Here is a 12,385-nt window from a genome sequence, read left to right as displayed (position 1 = left end):
GCTTGTAGATCACACTCGGCTGCGGCGCCGGAAGCTGCCTGCACCTTCTGCGCAATGCACAATGGGACGTTGGAAAGATGTGGATATGTTCTGACATTCTGAATGACATGACACAGGTCTGGTGTCTATTGTTTAGAGCAGTGGTTCTCAAAGTGGATTTCAGGGACTTTATGGGGGTCTAAATTGACCCTTACAAGTCTGTAACTTTGACTTTATGGGGTTCTAAATTGACCCTTAAAAGTCTGTAACTTTGACAGTGTACAAATGGAACCAAATGGAACCTTATGGGTCCATTTGGTTCCATTTGTACACTGTCAAAGTTAAGGGGAGTCATTCAAATGTCAAAGTTTGAGAACCACTGGTTTAGAGTAGGCTACGGCTTGGTCCCTTGACACAAGTGGTTCCCCTCTTATCTTTGTATATATCTAGGCTCTCTCCCTTCTTTCCCTGAGAATTACTGCACCACCACCACCTTAAATGTTTAATGTACGTCTCCCATGAGCTCATGTATTAAACTTCTGTCTTATAATGTGAAGTGTCTCTGACTCCTCAACAATTATTCATTGATACAGCATTCCATAGTGTGTAAACTGCTAGTTGCTGCTTTATAGTGCCTCTATGCTGCTCCATATGCCTTAGTTAATAAAGGATTCTGCTGAAGTTCAAGCATTTTTACAGTACCGGTATGTCTTCATTGTCTCTCTCTGCCTCATGCACGCATGGGTTTAAAACAGGCGGGCAGCTACAAACCCAGTTAACAATGCCAGCTTGAGCCATGAAGCTTGATTGTGGCTACATGTGCGCTGATGCCATCTGGTCTATGTTATTATGTCAGTATATGCTGATGCCATTGTTTTCTGAGGAATTCCAATAAAGCTGTTTTCTATGGCTGACGTTGTTTGTGAGTGTGGCTGCATAAATACTTGGATGTGAGATGTGACTGACATGGGTTGGGGCCAGTAGAACCGATAGCAGTGATTTTCAAACTTTTTACCATTAAGCCATGGACCCCCATAATTCAGAGTATATAAATGGAACCAAAGGGACTAGCTTTTATGGGTCCATTTGGTTGCATTTGTACTCAAGAGTTACAGACCCACATAAGGGCCCAATAAATAGTTAGGTTCCTATCATTTAGCTGTAGGCTATAAACCCAACTAAATAGCCCTTCAATGACCCCAGGGGGCACGTGGGGGGTCCCTGGACCTCACTTTGAGAACAACAGGCCTATGGCTATTTTGGTAGTCTACCAGTGCCTCACCATGTGTTGAAATGACTTCTTTCATATGCTTTCTGATTGAATTTGGTGGGGGGTCCTTGACAAAAAAAATCTATATTTATTTGAGAACCACTGGTGGTTTATGACATGCTCGGCCTCCCTCTTGCAGCCCAGTCCCAGCAGACAGCTCGTTATAGCAGGGGGATTTACGGGGATTTGTGGGGTTTGTTGTTCCTGCGATGCGGGCCTTTGGGGATGTAAAGGAATGGGAAGTATTGAGGCTGCAGAGTTCCTGGACAGGATGTTGTGAATCAGAGGAGTAGAGTAGGCAGGGGCGTCACACTGGGGGGGGGGGGGTGAAAGTGGGACTGAGTTACTAGGGCCCAAGGTTGAGGGGCTTTAATTATTTTGTGCTTAAACTATTGAAAAATAGCAGATATTTAAAAGCTTGCAGCGCGGCACTTGAGCTTGTAGATCTGCTATTTTTTAAAAGATGTGAAAATGTGTGCAAATCTTTGAATATATGTATGTTTTTTAAGCGAAAAACTAAACTAAAATGTTGCTTCTGGGGGTCCCTGGAACGAAATATTTTGAGATGTGGGGCCAAATACATATCATTTTGGGGGTCCTTCACATGAAAAGGTTTGAGCAGCACTGACATAGAAACATAAGTTAAAAAAAAAACTTAGAAGGATTTAGAAGACATTTATAGAATCGTGTCAAAAATATTCAAATACCTGCACAAATTTTCACGATTTTTCAAAAACAGCAGATCTGAGTGCCGCGCTGCGAGCTTGTAGATCTGCTATTTTTCAATGGTTAAAGCACACAATAATGCATTCCCATTCATGGGGGCCCCACAGTGAATCCTTGTACCCAGGGCCCAGAATTTGCTGTGACACCCCTGAGTACAGCCCCCTGCCTGCCCTGGAAGATCGCTTGGCTTGCAGCTGCGGCTTTAGGGCTGCTGCTCCACAGAAAGAAAGACCGCATCTGGAGACTAGAGGAGGGAGTCAGGGAGCAGCTGTTTGAGAGCTGGTAAAACTCGCTCCAGGTGACCCCAAACCCGCTTTTCTTTGTAGGAGCGAAGTTAACACGGGTGAGTGAAACGATTGTGTTTAGCCTCACTTTTTATGCACTTATTTATTTGTGTTTATTTAATAGCAGCCTACTAGTTACGACTCCATCGATCTTTCGAGAAAGTTAGAAACAACGTGGGTAAAGAGCCTATTACATAGCTACTCACTCCTACACTGGGTTACTGTGGCCACAGCTCTCCAGAAAATGTACAAACACGTCTATGGCGACGAGATTAACTTCATAGATTGCTATCAAATGTAGACCTAAGTGCCATGGAACTGCGGATGGGGGATTCTTTTGTTGAAACGCACACAGGCAGCACAGTTGGGAGATGTTCTACTTAATGACAGGGTACCACCAGCACCCACCCTCATCTCACTGTTCTCTTTGCGTGTCCAGACATGAGTTTGGTAACGCTCACAGCCCTCAGTTTACAGTATGGGTGGGTAGAATCTCAGTGAGCTCATTGATCTTGCGGCGTTACCAAAAACTTGTATTCGTTGTCTTTCTTTCTTTCCATCTCTGGTTTACGCACGCACGCACACGCACGCACGCTCGCTCGCTCACTCACTCACTCACTCACTCACTCACCCCAATTCAATTCAATTCAATTCAATTCAATTCAATTCAATAGGCTTTATTGGCATGCCATTTCACAAATGTTTCCAAATCACAAGTACAATTATGACATAAACAACAAACAACATAACAATGAATGAAATGAAACAATAAAACCAATGAAATTACATCTCTCTCTCTCTCTCTCTCTCTCTCTCTCTCTCTCTCTCTCTCTCTCTCTCTCTCTCTCTCTCTCCCCCCCCACATAGATTTGGAGGATGACACTCCTTCAGTCTCTCCTTTGGGCTGTGCTGGTGGCTCTATCTATGGCAGAGCCTCTGAGCAGACCCCGGGACAGTGAGAATGAGGTCCTCAAACAGTTGGACACACAGCTTACCAACCAGGCGGGGGACATTGGTGCTGAGACAGCCATCAACATGCAGGTGATTGATCATGGTGTCATTCAACTATACGGTAGATTAGGTAGGGGCCACAGTTGTAAAGTATGTTGTTCATAGTTCCTAACCGTATCACCAAATGATCCATGCAGGGCTTCTTTTTGGGCATATTATGTTCACTATGGCAACTTATTAGGGCCTGCTTCATACTGCATTTATGTATGTTGTGATAAGAGCACAAGCTCTTAGGATGTGTTTGAAGTGGATGAAGATGGAAGATGGACAAAAATACACACAAAACTAACAAGCTTAAAAAGAATGATTGAATTGGTGTCGGATTTGGCCCGTGGGCAGCCAGTTGAATATCACTGGTCTACACTGTTTTCAGTGTGAGATTGTGAAACTGAACTGTGTCATTGCATACTTAAACTATAGCAAGCTCAAAATAAAAGCTTGCAACATGTGAGCTTGCAGATCTGCCATTTTTGCTGTACAGTATATGTTAAGTGATAATTCATATTAGCAGTAAGACGCCCTAAGGGCGAGAAGCGACCTCGCCCTTTAGGGTCCTGTCTGGGTCCTGGGGAGAAAATTAAACTTGGGTCTCGAGCTGAAATGGTTGGGAACCTCTTTATTACAGCAGGCTCTCCTCTGTTTCAGGACCAAGAGATTGAGAATGCTATTGGGAACCTCAGTGTCAGCGTAACAACTCAAAAACCTACTGCACGTGAGTTTCTTTGTTCTCCTGGTTTACATACAGTAAGTGCTGTTGGGATAGTTGCATGCTTGCAAGGATTAATGAGAATTCTCTTTGAAATTTTGAAACAAAATCTGTTGCCTATCCAGTATCCACCATGGTGTCCATATTTTGGGAATGTCATTGTAGGCGAAAATTCTCAAAAATAGCCTAGGCCTAGGACGAATTTATACACGTTGTACGTAGGTGTTGCACAGTGAAGATAGCAGATCTAGAAGCTCACTGTGAGACACGTTGTGAGCTTTTAGATTAGCTATTTTCATCGTATGACGGTGTCAGGCTTATGTGAGGAAAGGCTTTTGAATTTGTTTCTACACCGGATTGCCACAGATCCTCCTTCTCAACTGTTGCACTTCACTGCTGGAACCAAGTTGTTTTCATATTTTTGGTACACGTGTGGCCTTTACATTAAGACCTTAATATTTGATACGTGATATGGGTTTTCAACTTTTCATGCTACTGTATTAGACTAACACTGAAAACAGAACTCACTCATCAAATAAGGCAACGCAAGTTTAATTCCTCAATACTCCTTTCTCCTGACTCAACAGCCCCCAGCACCATCACAGCTGCCCCTCATCCCAGCACAGCCCCTGGCCCTAGTACAGCCCTTAACCCCAGCACAGCCCCTGGCCCTAGTACAGCTCCAGGTCCCAGTACAGCTCCACCAGGCCCCAGTAAAGCTCCAGGGGGTCCCAGTACAACTCCACCAGGTCCCAGTCCTCGCCCTGGGCCCACTGCTGTGACATCATGCCCAGGGAACCAGGTGACGCTTGGGGAGGACGCTGGCTGTGGCTGTCCCTTTGGCCTGGTGAAGGATGGTGACAGCTGTGGCTGCCCTCTTGGATTCTCCCTGCAGGACGGCCCAGAGTGTCAGGGTGAGACTCCACAAGGGATGGGACGATAAGCGATATTATCGTTTATCGTGATAAAAAACACTCACGATAATCGTATCGTGGAGATTTAATTTATCATGATATCGTCCTCCGTCATGCACTGGGATCAATTCACCTTTTATTTGCAGAGCTGCATATCCGGTACTATACTTAAACCTTCTATAATTGGTAAAAAGGTACTTATAATATTCGTACTTGATGCAGTCTTTTTTTCACTCTATCAAATGTCTTTGCCAAAAAATAGCCGATACACAAGCTCACAACGCGGCGCAATGCGGCGCGTTGTGAGCTTGTAGATCGGCTATTTTTTGGCAAATATTACGCCACGGGATAATGGATTTTGATTATCGCGATAATATCGTAAATCGCGATTTCTTTTGTCAAAAATAATCGTGACATTTTCATATGGTCCCATCCACCCGAAGACAGAAATCTTCAGCTCAAAATGTTTTGTTTCTTTGGTTTTGTTGCTCATGGGTGAGTCCACAGCAGTGCCAGGACCTGAGTTTGAATCTGAACACCGTCTTATCTCGCATGTCACTCCTCTATCTCTGCCCTTGGCCCCCCCCCCCCCCCCAAAAAAAACACAGAGCATGCAGATGAGCAATCCATAGCTAATCTTTGTTATTTGTAGTTTGTCTGAATATCGTCGTTGTCGGGTGGAAACCTTGTAAGTCCAAAACCGATTGTTTTGTATTTATCATTGTAAAAGGATTTAAACTAGTGAAAACAGCCGATCTACAAGCACACAACGCCTCGCGGGTGCGAGGCGTTGTGTGCTTGTAGATCTGCTGTTTTCACTACTTTTGTGCAATGGCCTTGTATGATGAAGCAGTGCTTTACTTCGCGAAAAAATTTGAAACTTGGAGATACGAGGTTTCTGCCCGACAGTGGCGATATACTGTACCATGCCTACATGTAAAATTATGACCAGTCACGTTTCTTACTCCGGGGTGGACTTGCTTCAAGAGGACATGTGGACAGCTCATCAAACCTTTCGGTGCCAGTATTGAGAGGTCCCTGGCACAAAATCCTTTTTGATGTTGGTCCACGGTCACATACGTACATATCAATGTGGGGGTCCTTGACCTCGACATGAAACAGTTTGAGAACCATGTGTACTGTATTACAGCATAATAATAACATCTTTCTACTTGGCAGATGTGGACGAGTGTAAAAAGCCAGGAGCGTGTGGTCCCAACGCGGGGTGCACTAACACACCTGGTTCCTACTTGTGTCACTGTCTCCGTGGTTACCTGATGGGGGCTGGAGGATGCCATGGTACGTGAGGGAGAGACAAGACTGTGTGTCTGTGTGTGCGTGCGTGCGTGTGTTAAGACATTTACAGATTATGTTTAGGGGCTGGGATTGGAGTTATCCCTGATTTATACTTAGTTGTGCACCGGTGTCTCACACCAAAAATAGCGGATCTACAAGCTCAAAACGACGCTTGTAGATTGGCTATTTTCATCTTTAGGCTTAGGGTTAAAAATGGCACACAAATACATTTTAAACAGCATTCATAACATTGCCATTCCAAATGTTCAAGTCCTCTTAAGTATAGAAATAAAAATGAATGTGTGTGTGTGTGTGTGTGTGTGTGTGTGTGTGTGTGTGTGTGTGTGTGTGTGTGTGTGTGCGTGCGTGCGTGCGTGCGTGCGTGCGTGCGTGCGTGCGTGCGTGCGTGCGTGCGTGCGTGTGTGAGTGAGTGAGTGTGTGCATAATTTAATTCTGAGTGGGAATGACAGGTGATAAACCCTCCATTATTCCACTCGTAAGTGCATGAATGGTACAGAGCCTAATCCCAATACTTGTACTGTGTGTGTTGGAGCAGATGTAAATGAGTGTGCGCTGGCTGCAGTAACAGCTCTGTTGTGTGCGGGCACGTGCACACATAGACATCAAAGGGGGCTTGAGCACCTGCCCTTTTATCCGTCAGCAAAAAGTGCCCTCTAGACCATGAATGCGGTTTTTACTATGGTGAAAGAAATCCAAATGCCTCCTTTCCATGCCATACCTGAAGGCAGCATTCAAGAGAATTGCCTTGTCCAAACTCTCCTGAACTTGAATGCAGCATCTTATGAAAGAATTGCCCTCTCTGTGTAGAAACCCATGCTGTTACGCCACATCTCCAGTATTCACTTGATTATGCTTAGTTCAGTGTGGTATCAAGTACTGAAAATAGCCGACCTCCAAGCTCACAATGCGTCGCACTGCGACGCGTTGGAGGTCGGCTATTTTCGATACTAACACCAAAAAGCCTTTTTAGAAAATGTCAGCCCCTGCCTCTCTAACATTCTCTCCCTGGTTGTGTGTGTGTTGGAGCAGATGTAGACGAGTGTGCGCTGGCTGCAGTGACAGGTCTACAGGCCTGTAAGGGGGACGCTGTGTGCACCAACACTCCGGGCTCCTTCACCTGCTCCTGTGCACCGGGCTACGTCATGGCCCTGAACGGACAGGACTGTGTTGGTGAGGCTTGTGTTTTTATCCCTTACTTTTCCTCATCACCGAAAGCAAGCAGCCCTTTCCCTTGCAGTCCAAGTGACTACAATGGAGCGCTCCCTACCTCCGGTTCAGCCAATCACAGGGGGCTCGGGGGGGGCAGGAACTTGTACAAGCTTGGGTATCCACTAGACGCTTCCGGTTTGTGGCCTCAATGTTAATCGGTCCGCTCCATAATGGTGTCCGTGTAGAAACCGATCCCGGAGCATTAGTTCCGGCCTATTTTAGTTCGGCTTCGATAAAAACATTTTTTTAATTAAAGCTTATTAAATCTTCGGGTTCCTCGGGCATGGCGGAGAAGCCCTACAAAGGGGTATTTTTTTTGGCAGCAGTACGTGTTAAACAACAGTGTTGCTTGCTGAAATGCGTTCAGTTTTTCTATTTGAAAATCTGTTAATAACCAATGTCCTGGAGGAAATACGTTCAAAGCTTAAATTAAGTATAAAGCTAAACGGAGAGGGATCTTTCTCTTTGTAATAGGCTGCCTCTCTGTCTGTCATTTAGATGTGGATGAGTGCAGCTTTGAAGAGCAATGTCGTCGTGAGCTGGGGAATGTGTGCGTGAACACCCCCGGTAGCTTCATCTGCCAGTGTCAGCCGGGTTTCAGAGCAGAGTCTCCTGCCTGCGTCGGTAAGTGAAACACTAAACTTTACGCCCAGTTAGAACGTCTAACTTCCACCTTTTAATCTGTTGAAGTTCTTCTGGATGTTCTGTGCGTATACCAGACAAGGTCACAACATGGATCGGCAAACCACCAATCAATAATGCAGTGTGGCATTATCTCTTTCCTTCTGCCTTGCCTTGCCTTCGGCATCAAGCTCTTGATTTTTAACATGCAATAACTCCTTGCTAGCGCAGAACAAATATTAAAAAGCAATGTGTATCTGTAAAAATGATACAAGTATGGAATAGCTGTGAAAATGCAGGGGTTGACACTAACGATTGCCAGACTGCCGGTGGCAAGTGAATAAAATGTTTGTGCAAGTGGAGTTTGCTTTCAGGTTGCCCGACGGGCATTCAATATTATTGGCTATTCATGAAGAACAATGCTACCTTTTTAACAACTAGCAGTTTCACTCAATCTGTTTTTCAAAGTGACTGTTCATTTGTTTGTTCTACAAACATTGAGCGGTATCCCGGCTCAGTGGTCTTGTGGTTAGAGTGTCCGCCCTGAGACTGGGAAGTCGGGGTTCGAACCCCTTTCGGGTCATACCAAAGACTCAAAAATGCGACCCAGGCCAGTGCCTCCCTGCTTGGCACTCAGCATCAAGGGTTGGAATGGGGTCTCTGTGATTGAAGTCCCTGCGACATACTAGCTGTCCAGGGGGTGTACTTCATCAAGGTGCCTCACACTACAGAATCAGGAGTTAGGCCACTACCCTATGGACCTTACTTAATTTACTTACAAACATAAATTGTAACTATTTTACAATGGACAATTCACTTTTCGGGCAAGTGGGCATGACCTTTGGTAAAGTAGAACTTGAAGTGTCAACCCCTGAAATTATATTAAAAAAAATGTGTAGCTCCATTTGCAAATTTAAGAAACTGTATAACATGAATATGGTAGGTATGGTATGTACAAAAAGTTCAGAAATATTGTCTTTGTTTTTGTTTCTACTGATTGATTATTATATATTTAAGAATGGTAGGCTAGGCTCTGTAAGCTAAAACCTCTGCCTACACCTTTTCGGTCTAGCTGTCTTGTGCTGTTTTGTTTTTGTATTGTATGTAATGTCATATTTGTACATGCCTCATGACCCAATAAACTAACTAACTATAACATGAGCTCAATGCTTTGCTGATTGGACAGAATGCTCTGGTGGCCCAATTAACCTTGACCCACTGGTTTGTTGCTTTTGTAGTTTTTTCTTTCTTTCTTTTTTCTTTTTCTTTTTTTAATCCTGTGGGGCAGGGGTCTTCAATGTTTTCAGTCCAAGGACCCCTTAGTTGAGAGAGAGAGATGAAGCAGGGACCCCCATAACCTGTATTTTAGATTCATGTCAATTTGTGTTTTCAGATATTTAACCACCTGAACCGTCAATACTTAATAAACTTGACGTTTCACTCTGTACTTAGTCTTCTCTTTTTTCCCCTCTATCTTTGCCGAAAATAGCCAATCTACAAGCTCACAACGCCTCACAGCGTGAGGCGTTGTAAGCTTGTAAATCTGCAATTTTTGGCTAAAGTTCTCAGAATATGGACACTGACTAGGGTTCAAGTGGTTAATATGAAAAAGGAGAAAAAAGTCAAGTTTCACAAAGATTTGGAGGACCCCATGTCGTAACTCTGAGGACCCCCTAGGGGTCCTGGACCCCCTGTTGAAGACCCCTGCTATGGGGGATTTTCCCTTCTGTTTCACATTTCCATTCCTTTCTGGTTCTCATTTCTATTCATAATCTTCTCCCACTTCCTCCTCTGTTGTTTTGTCATTTGGTTGCTCTGCTCTGCTCTCTTAGGTCCAGTGTGTCCAGACTACAAGGTGTGCCAAGGTAGGACGACGCATTCCCTGCTTGACCAATATGACTTTCTAATCTTTGTGTGTCTTTGCAATTAAATATCGAGAACATTGCTTTGTTTGACCCTGCCTCAATTTCCTTTAATTTGACCCATTTAGACTGGGAAGGCATTATATTACGCATTATTAAATATTACATTATTTTATGCTTTAACTATTGAAAGATAGCAGATATACAAGCTCACAGCGCGGCACCGAGTGCCGCGCTGCAAGCTTGTAGATCTGCTATTTTTGAAAAATCGTGAAAATCTTTGAATATTTTGACCCGATTCTATAAGTGTCTTCTAAATCCTTCTGAGGTTTTTGAAAAACCCATGTTTCTACGGAAGTGGTTCTCAAACTTATTCATGTCAAGGACCCCCAAAATGATATCTATTTGGCCACGGACCCCCATCTCAAAATATTTAGTTCCAGGGACAACCCCAGAACAAAATTTGAGTTACAAATGTTCGCTTTAAAAATACATAATTATATTCAAAGATTTGCACACGTGTTTACGACTTTTAAAAAATAGCAGATCTACAAGCTTGCAGCGCGGCACTCTGTGCCACGCTGTGAGCTTGTATATCTGCTATTTTTCAATAGCTAAAGTATAAAATAATTCCAGGTCTAAATGAGTTAATACAAGCCTAATTTCGGAACTCAAAACTACATGGCTAGACACATTAAAATCCTCTGTGTTCATTTATCTCTGGGTTAAATGAAAGGTTTTACTGTGTACCGTTTCTCTCTCCATCCTCTTCTGTCCTCTTCTAGATGTGGATGAATGTAAGGAGAGTCCTGGGGTGTGTGAGGGTCAAGGCGTTTGTTCCAACACTCTTGGGAGCTATAAGTGTATCTGTAGACCAGGTTACCGTGGTAACGGCACACACTGTGAAGGTAAGCGACTGACACTTTACAGTTAATCCTCCCTCCATGGGAAGCCTCTGGCCTCATGTTTTTTTGTTTCTTCTTCACATTCCTGAGCCAATCATTTGATGACCAGCAGAGTCTCTGGTAGGCTACTGACCAGCGGATCAAATTATTGACTTCGGATTTTTTACATGGGATGCCTAACACGTCTGGGAACGTGATAACGATTCCCCCCCCCCCCCTGTGGAGTGCCCCGTTATCACGTTCAGGGACGTGTTGCCCCGCTGCGGCACCCGGGAGTGAGCGAAAAAAAAACTCAATTTCCCATTATAGCTGGCGGAATACTACATCCGGCGACTTCAGGTGCCCATTGCTTTGTGTCCTGCAGAAACATGGATATATCTCTGCTTCTTTTCCCATATCGCTTGTTTTGTCAAAACTATGGTTTTCCATGGACACAGATCAACATGTATTTTTTCTTCTCCGTGTGAAAGAAAATACTTTGAACAGCTGGTCCTTGACAATTGCCTGCAAGCACCCCCTTGTGGATATAATTGCGACCGTAGGTCGCATTTACTACCAAAACCTCCACCGGCTGTCTGTGAGTGAGTGAGTGAGTGAGTGAGTCAGTGAGTCCGTCACACTTTTGCCCTGCTCATATCTCCACAACCGTTACCCCCATCCATGCCAAATTTTGCACACACACTCCTTGACTGCCAAACTACAACCTCCAAGGACCCCCGGAGCCCCAGGGACCCCCAGGTCCCTGGGGGACCCCCAGATGTAAAAAATGACCAAATGTGCTCACACGTCACACGTCACACTTTTTCCCTGCTTATATCTCCGCACCCGTTGACCCGGTCCATGCCAGATTTTACACACACACTCCTTGCCTGCCAAACTACAACCTCCAAGGACCCCCGGAGCCCCCTGGGGGACCCCCAGATGTAAAAAATTACCAAATGTGCAAAAATGACCAAATGACCACCCCAACGGGGCTGCTCACGGGGAATTCCCGGGGACCACCGACTCCTGGTGCTCCAGAACGGATGCAAAAGTGGTGGCGCCCCCAGTGGAGGACCCCCTGCCACTGCAGCGCACATAAAATGCCCTAACTCGGCCTAGGAGCGTCCGGGAGAGCCGGGGCCGGTACCTATTCGTCCGCCAAGGCAACGCCGGGAGTGAGCGAAAAAAAAACTCAATTTCCCATTATAGCTGGCGGAATACTACATCCGGCGACTTCAGGTGCCCATTGCTTTGTGTCCTGCAGAAACATGGATATATCTCTGCTTCTTTTCCCATATCGCTTGTTTTGTCAAAACTATGGTTTTCCATGGACACAGATCAACATGTATTTTTTCTTCTCCGTGTGAAAGAAAATACTTTGAACAGCTGGTCCTTGACAATTGCCTGCAAGCACCCCCTTGTGGATATAATTGCGACCGTAGGTCGCATTTACTACCAAAACCTCCACCGGCTGTCTGTGAGTGAGTGAGTGAGTGAGTGAGTCAGTGAGTCCGTCACACTTTTGCCCTGCTCATATCTCCACAACCGTTACCCCCATCCATGCCAAATTTTGCACACACACTCCTTGACTGCCAAACT

General features: G+C 44.9%; 1 protein-coding gene across 1 annotated transcript in view; it reads left to right on the top strand.

Annotated features, from left to right (window-relative positions):
* Positions 1-3,183: 3,183 nt before the first annotated feature.
* Positions 3,184-12,385, top strand: part of LOC308288962 (uncharacterized protein) — a gene marked incomplete at both ends in the record, with an annotated part of 29,152 nt that continues 19,950 nt past the window's right edge. The window contains 8 exons of the mRNA XM_080730435.1: positions 3,184-3,300; positions 3,916-3,982; positions 4,564-4,890; positions 6,070-6,189; positions 7,237-7,377; positions 7,915-8,040; positions 9,870-9,902; positions 10,685-10,807. Of these exons, the coding sequence (XP_080586561.1) occupies positions 3,184-3,300; positions 3,916-3,982; positions 4,564-4,890; positions 6,070-6,189; positions 7,237-7,377; positions 7,915-8,040; positions 9,870-9,902; positions 10,685-10,807 (1,054 nt within the window). The remainder of the gene's footprint in view (positions 3,301-3,915; positions 3,983-4,563; positions 4,891-6,069; positions 6,190-7,236; positions 7,378-7,914; positions 8,041-9,869; positions 9,903-10,684; positions 10,808-12,385) is intronic.

The sequence above is a fragment of the Nannobrachium achirus genome, assembly GCF_963921795.1.
Source record: "Nannobrachium achirus genome assembly, chromosome: 1".
Taxonomy (NCBI): domain Eukaryota; kingdom Metazoa; phylum Chordata; class Actinopteri; order Myctophiformes; family Myctophidae; genus Nannobrachium; species Nannobrachium achirus.
Note: the sequence above shows the minus strand (reverse complement) of the source record. Positions and strands in the feature narration are given on the sequence as shown.